General features: G+C 46.2%; 1 protein-coding gene across 1 annotated transcript in view; it reads right to left on the reverse strand.

The window, feature by feature from the left end:
- prss12 (serine protease 12) overlaps positions 1–12,543 on the reverse strand; it is a 130,300-nt gene extending 117,757 nt beyond the window's left edge. Inside the window, 2 exon segments of the mRNA XM_033023467.1 lie at positions 11,776–11,847; positions 11,850–12,543. Coding sequence (XP_032879358.1) covers positions 11,776–11,847; positions 11,850–12,099 — 322 coding nt within the window. The 5' untranslated portion in view covers positions 12,100–12,543.
- Positions 12,544–12,753: the final 210 nt, after the last annotated feature.

Genomic DNA, 12,753 nt, shown 5'->3' on the forward strand with positions numbered 1-12,753 from the left:
TCAGCCAAACTTACCTATCTGGCTGGTACACAAAATTGCTGGGGAAACTCAGTGGGTGCAGCAGCATCTATGGAGCCAGATTACCTATCTGGCTCATGTGTGACCCCTGATTATGATAAGCCATAAAAGTTGGCTTCACCTCTGGTATATCCATATTTCATGATGAAATTAAAAATTACTACCTTTATGAGTGTTTTTAAAATTGGTTTACATATTGATGTTTGAAAATTAAGAACACAATTTTAATCTGCAGGTATAATCAACACCATGCATTATTTTTCATTTTTATTATATTCGAAAACATTTCTCAATCACAAACACTCAATCACAAACACTCGTTATGTTTATGAATATGTATATGTTTGAAAAAAAATTGCATCTGATTTGCCAGTTAGATAAATCCTCGATCTAAGTGCTTATATATTGTAATGAGATCCACACCCACAACCTTTTGACTTAGAGTTCTGCTAATGAACCAAGGCTTACACTAAGCTTTCTGCTGCAGATTAATATTTTAATACCTCAATCCGAACACTGCATTAGATTTCTTCTGCAATATTGCACAGATTCACAAATAGTAACTAGCACTTGATATGCACTATGATTTCACTGTTCCATAAGAACTGAATAATTTACTACATTTATTCAATGTGAAGAGGCCCTGATATTTAACATCAGCATGCAGAGAAATTGTCTCTTATAATGTTAGTAATTTAACAGATTATCTTTACATCAAGGAATTACAGAATAGATATTGCTGTCAAAGTAACTACAAGGGTAAAGTGCTTTTGGATAAATGAGGGCTGATGAGCAGTTAAACGATCATTTGCTGCACTGTCACTAAAGGGCCTGTCCCACTTGGGCGTCATTTGCGCCTCATTTATGCGACATAATTTACGCGTGTCGTGATGCTCGCATGGCGTGCATTACGTGCGCATGGTGCGTGGTGACGTAGGCAGTGACGCCCGGTTGCGCGCGGAGCCCCAGGATTTTGGGATTCACAAAATCTTCGCGCGCCACCTGCGTGACACGCAAATGACACCCAAGTGGGACAGGCCCTTAACTTCCCAAAATGACATCACACATCTGTTTCACCATTGAAATGTGTCAAGTTGCATAAAGTTGTTAAAAGTGCTAATTATGTATGAACTTAACGTCGCATAATATTGAAACATGTCGTTGAATGTTCCAGTAGACCTTAATGCCACGTGTTAGGTCAGCCATTCCTCATTGGGCTTCAAAAATAAAATAATCCCTTCTCCAACATTAATTGATGTCATAACATAACAAATTTTAACAAAGTTTTTTCTTTATTTTTTCCAGTTGTTCTTTCCCTTTATTTATTTTTTTCTGTGTTTGCTTTGGTGTAGAAATCACCCACTCTAATCCACACTTCCTTTTCTTCATTTATTTCACATTCCTTCAATTTCAATGATCACTAGACCAAGGGGGGTTGGAGGGGGGTTAACGTAACTTGTCAGCTGCTTTAATCCAGAGCCGGGGGGGGGGGGGGGGGGCTGGCCACTGGCCGGGTGGGCTACGAGCAAAGGCATTATGACGTCATCAGCTGGCTTCAGCAATTAGATTTGAAAAATATGTCAGAGTGGTGAACAATTTTACAGATGAGGGGCTTTTTGAAATCATGAGGTAAATTACTACTGTAATATGAAAAAATTTCACCGTTACCGCATCGGGTTTTCGAGGAGATGTAAATCACACTTAAGAAATGACACACACACACACACACACCCACACGCAGAGTTTTAAATAATACTAGACCAAGGAGAAACCGTTGGGTCCCATCCCCTGGTGTAGGGAGGGGGGACTGGGGGAGAGGGGGGAAGGGAGGAGGAGGGGTAGGGTGGTGGATGTGGGGGGAGGGGTGAGGTGGAGGGAGGGCAGAGGGGCGTAGGGGAGAGGGGGGGAGAGGGGGGAAGAAGTGGGAGTGGGGTAGAGGGGAGGAGTGGGGGATTTCCTAGAGGGAGGGGGGCAGAAAGGGAGGGGGGCAGAGAGGGAGGGGGGCAGAGAGGGAGGGGGGCAGAGAGGGGGGGGCAGATAGGAGGGGGGGGCAGAGAGGGGGGGGCAGAGAGGGGGGGCAGAGAAGGGGGGGGCAGAGAAAGGGGGGCAGAGAAGGGGGGGCAGAGAGAGGGGGGCAGCGAAGGGGGGCCAAGAGAAGGGGGGGCAGAGTAAGGGGGGGTCAGAGACGGGGGGGCAGAGAAGGAGGGGGCAGAGAAGGGGGGCAGAGAAGGGGGGGCACGCCAGGAGAAGGTGGGCAGTGAAGGGGGCAGAGAAGGGGGTGCCAGAGAGAGAGGAGGGGGCAGAGCGGGGGGAGCAGAGCGCGGTGGGGGGGGCCGAGCGCGGGGGGGGGGGGTGGACAGAGCTGGGGGGGGCCAGACGCCTGGGGGGGGGCCAGAGGGGTGGGGGCAGAGCGGGGCGGGAGCCCAGAGCGGGGGGGGGCGCAGGCGGGGGGGCAGGAGCGAGGGGGGGGGGCCAGAAGCGGGGGGGGGGCCAGAGAAGGGGAGCAGCGAAGGGGTGACAGAGAAGGGGGACAGAGAAGGGGGACAGAGAAGGGGGACAGAGAAGGGGGACAGAGAAGGGGGGGCAGAGAAGGGGGGGCAGAGAAGGGGGGGCAGAGAAGGGGGGCAGAGAAGGGGGGAAGAGAAGGGGGGCAGAGAAGGGAGGCAGAGAAGGGGAGGCAGAGAAGGGGAGGCAGAGAAGGGGAGGCAGAGAAGGGGGGCAGAGAAGGGGGGCAGAGAAGGGGGGCAGAGAAGGGGGGCAGAGAAGGGGGGCAGAGAAGGGGGGCAGAGAAGGGGGGCAGAGAAGGGGGGCAGAGAAGGGGGGCAGAGAAGGGGGGCAGAGAAGGGGGGGCAGAGAAGGGGGGGCAGAGAAGGGGGGGCAGAGAAGGGGGGGCAGAGAAGGGGGGGCAGAGAAGGGGGGGCAGAGAAGGGGGGGCAGAGAAGGGGGGGGGGGCAGAGAAGGGGGGGCAGAGAGGGAGGGGGGCGGAGCGGGAGGGGGGCCGGAGAGGGAGGGGGGCCAGAGAGGGAGGGGCCTCTCTCCGCTCTCCATCCCCCCCTCTCTGCCCACCTCCCTCTCTACCCTCCCCTCCCTCGCCGCCGCCATGTTCTACAACCCGAGTCAAAGCGTGAGCATACTTATTGTTGAGCGGTTGGGCTGTGGGCGGGGCTGGGCGTTGCGGGAGCCGAGTAAAATGGGCTGTTGGCGGGGCTGGGGGCTGGGGGCTGCGTTGTGGACGGCCGGGCGAGTACTAGTTGACAGCACAGCGGGAGGCGAAAAAATGACTGAGTTGGGGGGGTGGGTTTAACGTAACTTGTCAGCTACTTTAATCCAGAACCCAGGGATGGAGGGGGGGGGGGGGCGGCTGGGCCACGAGCCGGGTGGGCCATGAGCAAAGGCATTGTGACGTCATCAGCTGGCTTCAGCAGTTAGATTTAAAAAATATGTAAGATTGGTGAACAATTTTAGTCCATTTCTTACTCCAGCCATTTTCAAAGCCTGTCTGAGAGTACTGATTGTGTGCCAACTATGGACATCTTTGCACTGTTCACAAGGGCCAAGGGTCAAAATGGCAACTGTTCACATTCAGTTCACTTATCACTAGATTTGAGAAGCATTTCAAACTGCTTTCTTCAGCATCAGTATTAAGGGCCTGTCCCACTTACACGATTTTATCAGTGACTTGCCGCTGAAAAAATCCAGTGGCAACCAAAATAATTTTTGCGGGATGACACCTGTATGGTCGTGAGTAGTCGCACAAAGAGTCGTAACTTTTTTTGGTCGCCGCTGGATTTTCAACATTATGAAAATTTTCAACGACCTGCTGTGACTATGACGGGTGCTGGCATGTCGCCAAAAAAATTGTGTAAGTGGGACAGGCCCTATAGCTGAAGCCTAGCATTCTCCTTTTCTCTATACCAAAGAAAATTAAATACATTGTTAAACTCCAATATTTATATTTAGATTTCAGCTCTTTTTTAAGATTGCAATATTAAAAAATCGGATGCACCACTCTTCCTAAAATAACATGACATATTTATTTATTGCCTGGACTTAAGAGTGGGCACAAAGATGCTTACAGCACCAGACCTGGGTTTGTACATTCTCCCTGTGACCACTGTCGTGTCTTCTCCGGGTGTTCTGGTTTCCTCCCACTTTCCAAAGACGTGCAGGTTTAAAGGTTAATTACCCCTAGTGTGTAGGATAGAACTGGTGTACGGATGATTGTTAGGGGGCGCCGTCTCAGTGGGCCAAAGGGTCTATTCCTGCTCTATATATATATATACATTTATTTATTTTATTTTTAAATCTCAAAACTAAACTTAAAATCTAATTTTAGATAACCCTTGCTTTCTCCCACCTTCCCCTCTCCCTTCCCAGTTCTCCCACGTCCTACTGTCTCCGCCTTCTTCCTTACACTTCCCTCCCCCCCCCTCGACATCAGTCTGAAGAAAGGTCTCGACCTGAAACGTCACCTATTCCTTCTCCCCATAGATGCTGCCTCACCCGTTGAGTTTCTCCAGCATTTTTTGTCAACCTTCGATTGTTCCAACATCTGCAGTTCTTGCTTAAAAAACAAATTAACTGATTTATCCAATTCAGAGTAAAACTATTTGCCTTCTTGCTTTTTATATCATAAAGTGCCATTGGTTTGGGCATGATAGCTGTTAAGGAAATGTGGCTGCGGTATAGACTTTAATACTTCTAGTACATTGATTAAAACCATTCTATTACCTAAAAATGCGCATACTATATGTGTTTGAGAGTTCTGCAGGGGTTTAGTGCAATTGTTTCAGTTAAAATCTATTGCTGGATCTCTGTTGCTGGTTAGAAGCCAAACAGTTACTTTAAAATATTCCTAATTTAGCTCTCAATGGGTAAAAAACCTCATCAGAAAACATTCCAAATCTGTTCAGTTCGACTATAAAACGTTAACTGCAGAAATGGTTTAATATGAATATTTTTATACCTGCCAATAAAACAAATTAATCTGAATCGACTGAACTCGACCAAAGAGGGGCTTGGTGAATCTTGGTGCATCTGTCAACAGAAAAGGTTGCTTAAAGTTTTGCTCTCTTGCCTATAAATGAGTTGGTCTCCATTTGTTGCACCTACATTAAAACAGGTCAGTTCAAATATTGCTGTAACTGCCCACAGTTTGGAATAGACTGAATCTGTTTTTCTACCTGGCAAGGAGTTAAACTCCAATGTTTTAAAATTTGATGTGCATTGTTGGCATCAATTCATAGCTGAAGTGAAGAGACTCGTTACTTACAACTATTATTGTATCATTAGGGCGGCTGCGTGGCGCAGCGGTAGAATTGCTGCCTTTCGGCGCAAGAGACCCTGGTTCGATCCTGACTATGGATACTGTCTGATTGGAGTTTGTACGTTCTCCCTTGACCTGTGTGGGTTTTCTCCATGATCTCCGGTTGCCTCCCACATTCCAAGATGCGTACAAATTTGTAGGCTAATTGGCTTGGTTAAATTGTCCCTGGTGTGTGTAGGATAGTGTTAGTCTACAGGGATCGCTGGTCAGCACGGACTCGGTGGCCCCGGGGGCCTGTTTCCGCCCTTTATCTCTAAACTAAACTAAATTAATTTTACTTATTTTTCAGAAAGTGGGCAAAATTGATAAGGATTGCATTTATAAGAACATAGAATACTACAGCACAGAAACAGGCCCTTGGGCCCACAATTTCTATGCCAAAAATGATACCAAGTTAAAATAATCTTCTTCGTTTAAACCTGATCCATATCCCTCCATTCTCTGTATATCCAAGAGCCTATCTAAAAATCTCTTAAATGCTACAATTGCTCCAGATAACTAATCAATGTAATGTTTTTTCTTTTTTTTAAATTTGGTAAGTGAACCACACGGTCTTATTCCAATTTTCTTTTTTTATTTACTTCTTTTTTTTTCCCCCTATCTACTTATTTTTTTATTTTGATTGCTGTTTTTTCTTATTTTGTTTTATTTATGGTGATGGTGTTGCACTGTTTTGTATATATCTCTTAAAAATCAATAAAAATTTAAGTGAAAAAAAAAAAAAATGCTACAATTGTATCTACCTTCACCAACATTTAAGGATGATTCAAAATTGAGAGGATGTAAATGTCTAAAAGGTTCAAGAAGGGAGGCAATGCAGTGGACTGATAGAAGTGTGTAAGGTTACCAAACGGTTTGACACGTAGACATAGATGTTTCCTTTGTGGGAGAGATTAAAACGAAAGATGTAACTATAAGGTGGTAAAAAAATTATCCCTTAAGGAAATTTGGGGAAAATTGTTTATTCGGCGAGTTATTGGAATATGGGAATTGTAGGAGTAAAGAGCGAAAATGCATTTGAAAAGAAGCTGAATCAACAAACTAGAGGGACAATTGGACCAGTAGACCGATATGGTTAAATGAAGAGTGATACGGCAGGGTCATAAGACAATATTCTGCAGCCCTGTTTCTGAACAGCATTCTTGTAAGCCCTTTGATGTTACAAGAACAAATGTTGTGGAGTCACATCATAGAAGAAATTGATCTGAGAAAAGAAAGGGAATCTTTGCTTTTAATGATTTGGGACACTACGTTCTGGGAGGCAGGTTTGCTAGTGCTACAACTAAATAGTTGAGGGGAGGGATTGACAAATTAGGAGTATAAAGATAGAGTTAAAGGGAAAGCGAGTACAGGAAAAGTTACAAAAGACTCCACAACTAAGGAAAGTTCGAGAAGGAATACGAGAGTAAGGTCAGGGCCAATAGTGTGAGAGAGGAGGTGAATACCAAAGTTAAAGTGTTGGAAATGATTGCACGAAGTATAAGAAATAAAGTGGACGAGCTAGAGGCTCAGTTAGAAATTGGCAACTATGATGTTGTGGGAATTATAGAGACATGGCGGCAAGAGGACCAGGCTGGGAACTGAATATTCAAGAGTATACGTCCTATCGAAAAGACAGACAGGTGAGCAGAGGGGGTGGGGTATCTCTGTTGGTGAGTAATGAAATTCAGTCCCTTGTGAGGGATGACATATAATCAGGAGATGTGGAGTCAGTATGGATAGAACGGAGGAATTGTAAGGGTAAAAAGACCCTAATGTGACTTATCTACAGGCCCCCAAATAGTAGCCTGGATATAGGGTGCAAATTGAATCAAGAGTTAAAATTGGCATGTCATAAAGGTAATATTATGGTTGTTATGGGGGATTTCAACATGCAGGTAGACGGTAAATCAGGTTGGTACTGGACGCCAAGAAAGGGAGTTTGTGGAGTGCCTCCGTGATGGATTCTTAGAGCAGCTTGTACTGGAGCCTACCAGGGAGAAGACATTTCTGGATTTAGTGTTGTGTACCGGATTTGATAAGGGAACATGAGGTTAAGGAGCCATTAGGAGGTAGTGACCATGATATGATAAGTTTTAATCTACAATTTGAGAGGGAGAAGGGTAAATCGGAGGTGTCAGTGTTACAGTTGAACAAAGGGGACTATGGAGCCATGAGGGAGGAGCGGGCCAAAGTTGACTGGAAAGATACCCTAGCAAGGATGACAGTGGAACACCAATGGCAGGTATTTCTGGGAATAATATAGAAGGTGCAGGATCAGTTCATTCTAAAGAGGAAGAAAGATTCCAACGGGCGTAAGGGGCGACCGTGGCTGACAAGGGAAGCCAGGGACAGTATAAAAATAAAAGAGAAGTACAATATGGCAAAGATGAGCGGGAAGCCAGAGGATTGGGTAATGTTTAAAGAGCAACAGAAGATAACTAAAAAGGCAATACGGGGAGAAAAGATGAGGTACAAAGATAAGCCAGCCAAGAATATAAAGGAGAATAGTAAAATCTTCTTTAGGTATGTGAAGAGGAAAAAATTAATGATGGGCCTGTCCCACTTAGGCGACTTTTTAGGCGACTACAGGAGACTATGCAGTCGCCACATGGTCAACACATGTTCGCGGGTGGTTGCCGGGAAGTCGCCTTAATGATCATGAGGAGTTCCCGCATTCTGGGAACTAGTCGCGGCCGCATTATGGTCGCTGTGAATTTTTCAACATGTTCAGAAATTAGCGGCGACTAGAATGAAGCTGCCATGGAGAGTAGCGAGAATTCTCGAGCCGTAGGTGGGTCAGCAGGAGGTCCCAGTGGGTTGGACAGGAGGTCGTACGTTCTCGGAGGTTCTCGTAGGTTGGAGCCGGTGCTGACCGGTGAATTTTATTGGCTCATTGGGAAAAAAAACCATAAGCAGTAGTTTTCAGAACCAAGAATAACCAACCGGTAATGTTAAATGTCCGCGCTGAGATTCACAGCCGTGTATCTCTGGCTTCTTAAAAGTTGTCTCCACTCCTTCTCCCCCCCCCCTCTCCCATCTCTTTTAAAGGACTTACCATACACTTTGCTTTAGCCGTCTTTTTAGAGTGCCAACCTTCCTGTTTATTGCGGTATGTGTCTGTATCACCTTGGCTTTGCACCGTGTGAATGTTTTAGACAGGGTAAGGGGGGGGTGGCGCTGTCTAAAAAATTCACGCGGGCTGGTGAAGGAAGCGATGTGTTTGTGTGTGTGTGTGTGTGTGTTCCACTCTGACAGTCGCCGTTCCAGTTCCTGGTTTTTCAGGCGACTGCCGGCAACTTGACAGTCGCCGGTAGTCTGCTGAAAAATCACCTAAGTGGGACAGGCCCATTAAGACCAAAGTTGGACCCTTGAAGACTGAAATGGGTGAATTTATTATGGGGAACAAGAAAATGGCAGATGAGTTGAACAGGTACTTTGGATCCGTCTTCACTAAGGAGGACACAAACAATCTTCCAGATGTACTAGTGGCCAGAGGATCTGGGGTGACGGAGGAACTGAAGGAAATCCACATAAGGCAGGAAATGGTGTTGGGTAAACTGATGGGACAATGATATATCCCCAGGGCCTGATGGTCTGCATCGCAGGGTACTTAAGGAAGTGGCCCTAGAAATCGTGGACGCATTGGTGATCATTTTCCAATGTTCTATAGATTCAGGATCAGTTCCTGTGCATTGGAGGGTAGCTAATGTTATCCCACTTTTTAAGAAAGGCGGGAGAGAGAAAACAGGAAATTATAGAACAGTTAGCCTGATATTGGTGGTGGGGAAGTTGCTGGAGTCAATCATAAAAGATGAAATAGTGGCACATTTGGATAGCATTAACAGGATCGGTCTGAGTCAGCATGGATTTATGAAGGGGAAATCATGCTTGCCTGATCTTTTGGAATTTTTTGAGGATGTAACTAGGAAAATGACAAGGGTGAGTCAGTGGATGTAGTGTACCTGGACTTCCAGAAAGCATTCGGTAAGGTCCCACATGGGAGATTAGTGGGCAAAATTAGGGCACATGGTATTGGGGGTAGAGTGCTGACATGGATGGAAAATTTATTGGCAGACAGGAAACAAAGAGTAGGGATTAACGGGTCCATTTCAGAATAGCAGGTAGTGACTAGTGGGGTACCGCAAGACTCGGTCCTGGGACTGCAGCTATTTACTATATATATTAATGTAGATGAAGGGATTACAAGTAACTTTAGCAAATTTGCAGATGACACAAAGCTGGGTGGTAGTGTGAACTGTGAGGAGGATGCTATGAGAATGCAGGGTGACTCGGACAGGTTGGGTGAATGGGCAGATGCATGGCAGATGCAGTTTAATGTGGATACATAGACAATAGATATTAAAAAATAGATAATAGGTGCAGGAGTAGGCCATTCGGCCCTTCGAGCCAGCACCGCCATTCGATGTGATCATGGCTGATCATCCCCAATCAGTACCCCGTTCCTGCCTTCTCCCCATATCCCCTGACCACTATTTTAAGAGCCTTATCTAGCTCTCCCTTGAAAGTATCCAGAGACCCGGCCTCCACTGCCCTCTGAGGCAGAGAATTCCATACTCACAACTCTCTGTGTGAAAAAGTCTTTTCCTCATCTCGTTTCTAAATGCGGTTTACCCCTTATTCATAAACTGTGTTACAATGTGAGGTTATCCACTTTGGTAGCAAAAACAGGAAGGAGACTATTATCTAAATAGTGTCAAGTTGGGAAAAGGGGAAATACAACAGGATCTAGGGGTCATTGTTCATCAGTCAATTAAAGTAAACATGCAGGTACAATAGGCAGTGAAGAAAGCGAATGGCATGTTGGCCTTCATAACAAGAGGAGTTGAGTATAGGAGCAAAGAGGTCCTTCTGCAGTTGTACAGGGCCTTAGTGAGACCACACCTGGAGTATTGTGTGCAGTTTTGGTCACCAAATTTCAGGAAGGACATACTTGCTATTGAGGGAGTGCAGTGTAGGTTCACAAGGTTAATTCCCGGGATGGCGGGACTGTCATATGCTTTGATAATGGAGCGGCTGGCCTTATATACTCTGGAATTGAGAAGGATGAGAGGATATCTTATTGAAACATATAAGATTATTAAGGGTTTGGACACGCTAGGGCAGTAAATGTTCCCGATGTTGGGGGAGTCCAGAACCAGGGGCCACAGTTTAAGAATAAGGGGTAAGCCATTTAGTACAGAGATGAGGAATCTCTTTTTCACAGAGAGAGTTGTGAGTCTGTGGAATTCTCTGCTTCAGAGGGCGGTGGAAACCGGTTCTCTGGATACTTTCAAGAGAGAGCTAGATAGGGCTCTTAAAGATAGCGGAGTCAGGGGATATGGGGAGAAGGCAGGAACGGGGTACTGATTGGGGATGATCAGCCATGAACACATTGAATGGCGGTGCTGGCTCGAAGGGCCGAATGGCCTACTCCTGCACCTATTGTCTATTGTCTACAAGAAAATGTTAGTTGTATCTCTGCCAAAATGAATCCTCTCTATTTATGACAAATAACGTACACAACATAGCTTGGCGCTATTGGAAGGAATGAGAGCAGAACATGAACTCCATGCTATGGCACCAAAAATCTGCTCAGAAAGAATATGCATGTCCAAATAACATCTACAAATGATGCCAACAAAACATTCCATTTGAACAACCTAATGCTGCCTCAAAAAGTGCTTCACTGTCTGCTCTGTAAAGGCAGCTTGGTTCCATTATAAATATATTTATAATATTATATAACATTCAAGTTGAGACAGCGTTTAACTGGCAATCATTTCATTTTCTGGGATAACCCCGGCAAGAAATTGCTCAATTAGCATCTCTTAAAAAAGAGAACAGGTTTTTTACAAACGCCCTCAAATGTTTCCATGGTGACAACACAGGTTGTGGAACACTTTTCTTTCCTGAGAATTAACTTTGCAATCATAACCTGCGGATCTTTGACAAATCTTACTGAAAGTCGTGTCCTTATTTGGTCCACGTCTCACTTATTTATCAAATGAAAACAAATACATAGAGAAATAAGGAACTTCAGATGCTGGCACAAATAGTTATCCATGTTAAAAATGTTGATTCTGAGCCGGCTGAGACCATATGTGTTTAACTGCCGGGTATAAGTAGCAGAGTCAAGTCAAGTCAAGTCAAGTTATTTGTCACATACACATACGAGATGTGCAGTGAAATGAAAGTGGCAATGCTCGCGGACTTTTGTGCAAAAGCAAACAACCAAACAAACACAATCATAACACACATATTCTTTTACATAATAAATAATGGAAGGAAAAAAAAAGGTAAGGCATTAATAATAGTTTTTTTAAACTGTACGGCAGTAATGCTCTCAGGCATCTTTTCAAGTAACCATGAAACCATGTCACCTGCCTTCTTTGACCACTGGTGCTGCTAATGAAGCCGTGGAGTGCACCAAGCACAGTATCAGTACGCACCCTGTCTGCAGCTGCAATACGCCCAGTCTATCCTTCCCCAGCGATTCCTGATGAAGCACCAGGGCTTCAGCCGCCGTCGGGGTTGCGGCAGAAGTTGTGTTCTCCCAGACCTTTGTTCGGGAACCGTTCGACGAAACTGGGATGGAGCTCCAGCGCAGGCACTGTGGCCGGACTCGGTGAGCCCGAGTGAACGCTGCGAGTGTGCCGGGGTGTGCAGGCAACCGCCGGGGAGGCTGAAGCTGCGGGAACTGGCGCTGCCAAAGCGCCACACTCCAGTGCTGGAGAGCAGAGCAGCGGCAGCGAGAAAGCAGCCCCGGGTCTCATGGCGATCGCTATCTGCCAGCATCCATCGCCGAGCACGGTGCAACGGCCAGGCGGCTCTCGGCGCGATCAGCGCACATCCACATTAGCTGTGTGTCTGTGCGGGGTGGGGGAGAAATAAGACGGATGCGAGAGAGAAACCAGCCAAACACCGCGGGGTGTCAACATTTAACGCTGGCTGCTTGTGTCTTCCACCTTAGGACAGACACCGGGCTGAGGCGGCGGTGGCGGAGAGGAGGGGGTGTGGGAGGAGTTTGTTTCCAAGGACGGGGTGGTTTGCTGTTGTTACATCCCGTGTGAACCTCCCTCGTCCCGCACTCGGAGCTGGATAGAGTCGCTTGGCGGGCAGGGCTGGAGTTGGTTCGTGTCGGAACCTCGTTCGAGCAAGAAAGCGTGAGGTTTATTTGAAAGGTACTAAAATTGTACCCTAGACTGGCACCTGGAGAATCTTTGACAGGGGAAACACAGGAACTGCAGACACTGGAACGGATGAGCAAAACACAAAGTACTGAGTACCCAGCGAGTTATGTAGAGACGCTTGGGCAATTCAATTGAAATTGGGAAGATGAAAAGGACCCCAAATTGAAGCGAAGTGTGGGGGGAAAAGTATTTAAGCCTGGGAACTGGGGAGATTGCTGGACTCCCGGCTAACTCGCC

Source organism: Amblyraja radiata, chromosome 1, assembly GCF_010909765.2.
Source record: "Amblyraja radiata isolate CabotCenter1 chromosome 1, sAmbRad1.1.pri, whole genome shotgun sequence".
NCBI lineage: Eukaryota > Metazoa > Chordata > Chondrichthyes > Rajiformes > Rajidae > Amblyraja > Amblyraja radiata.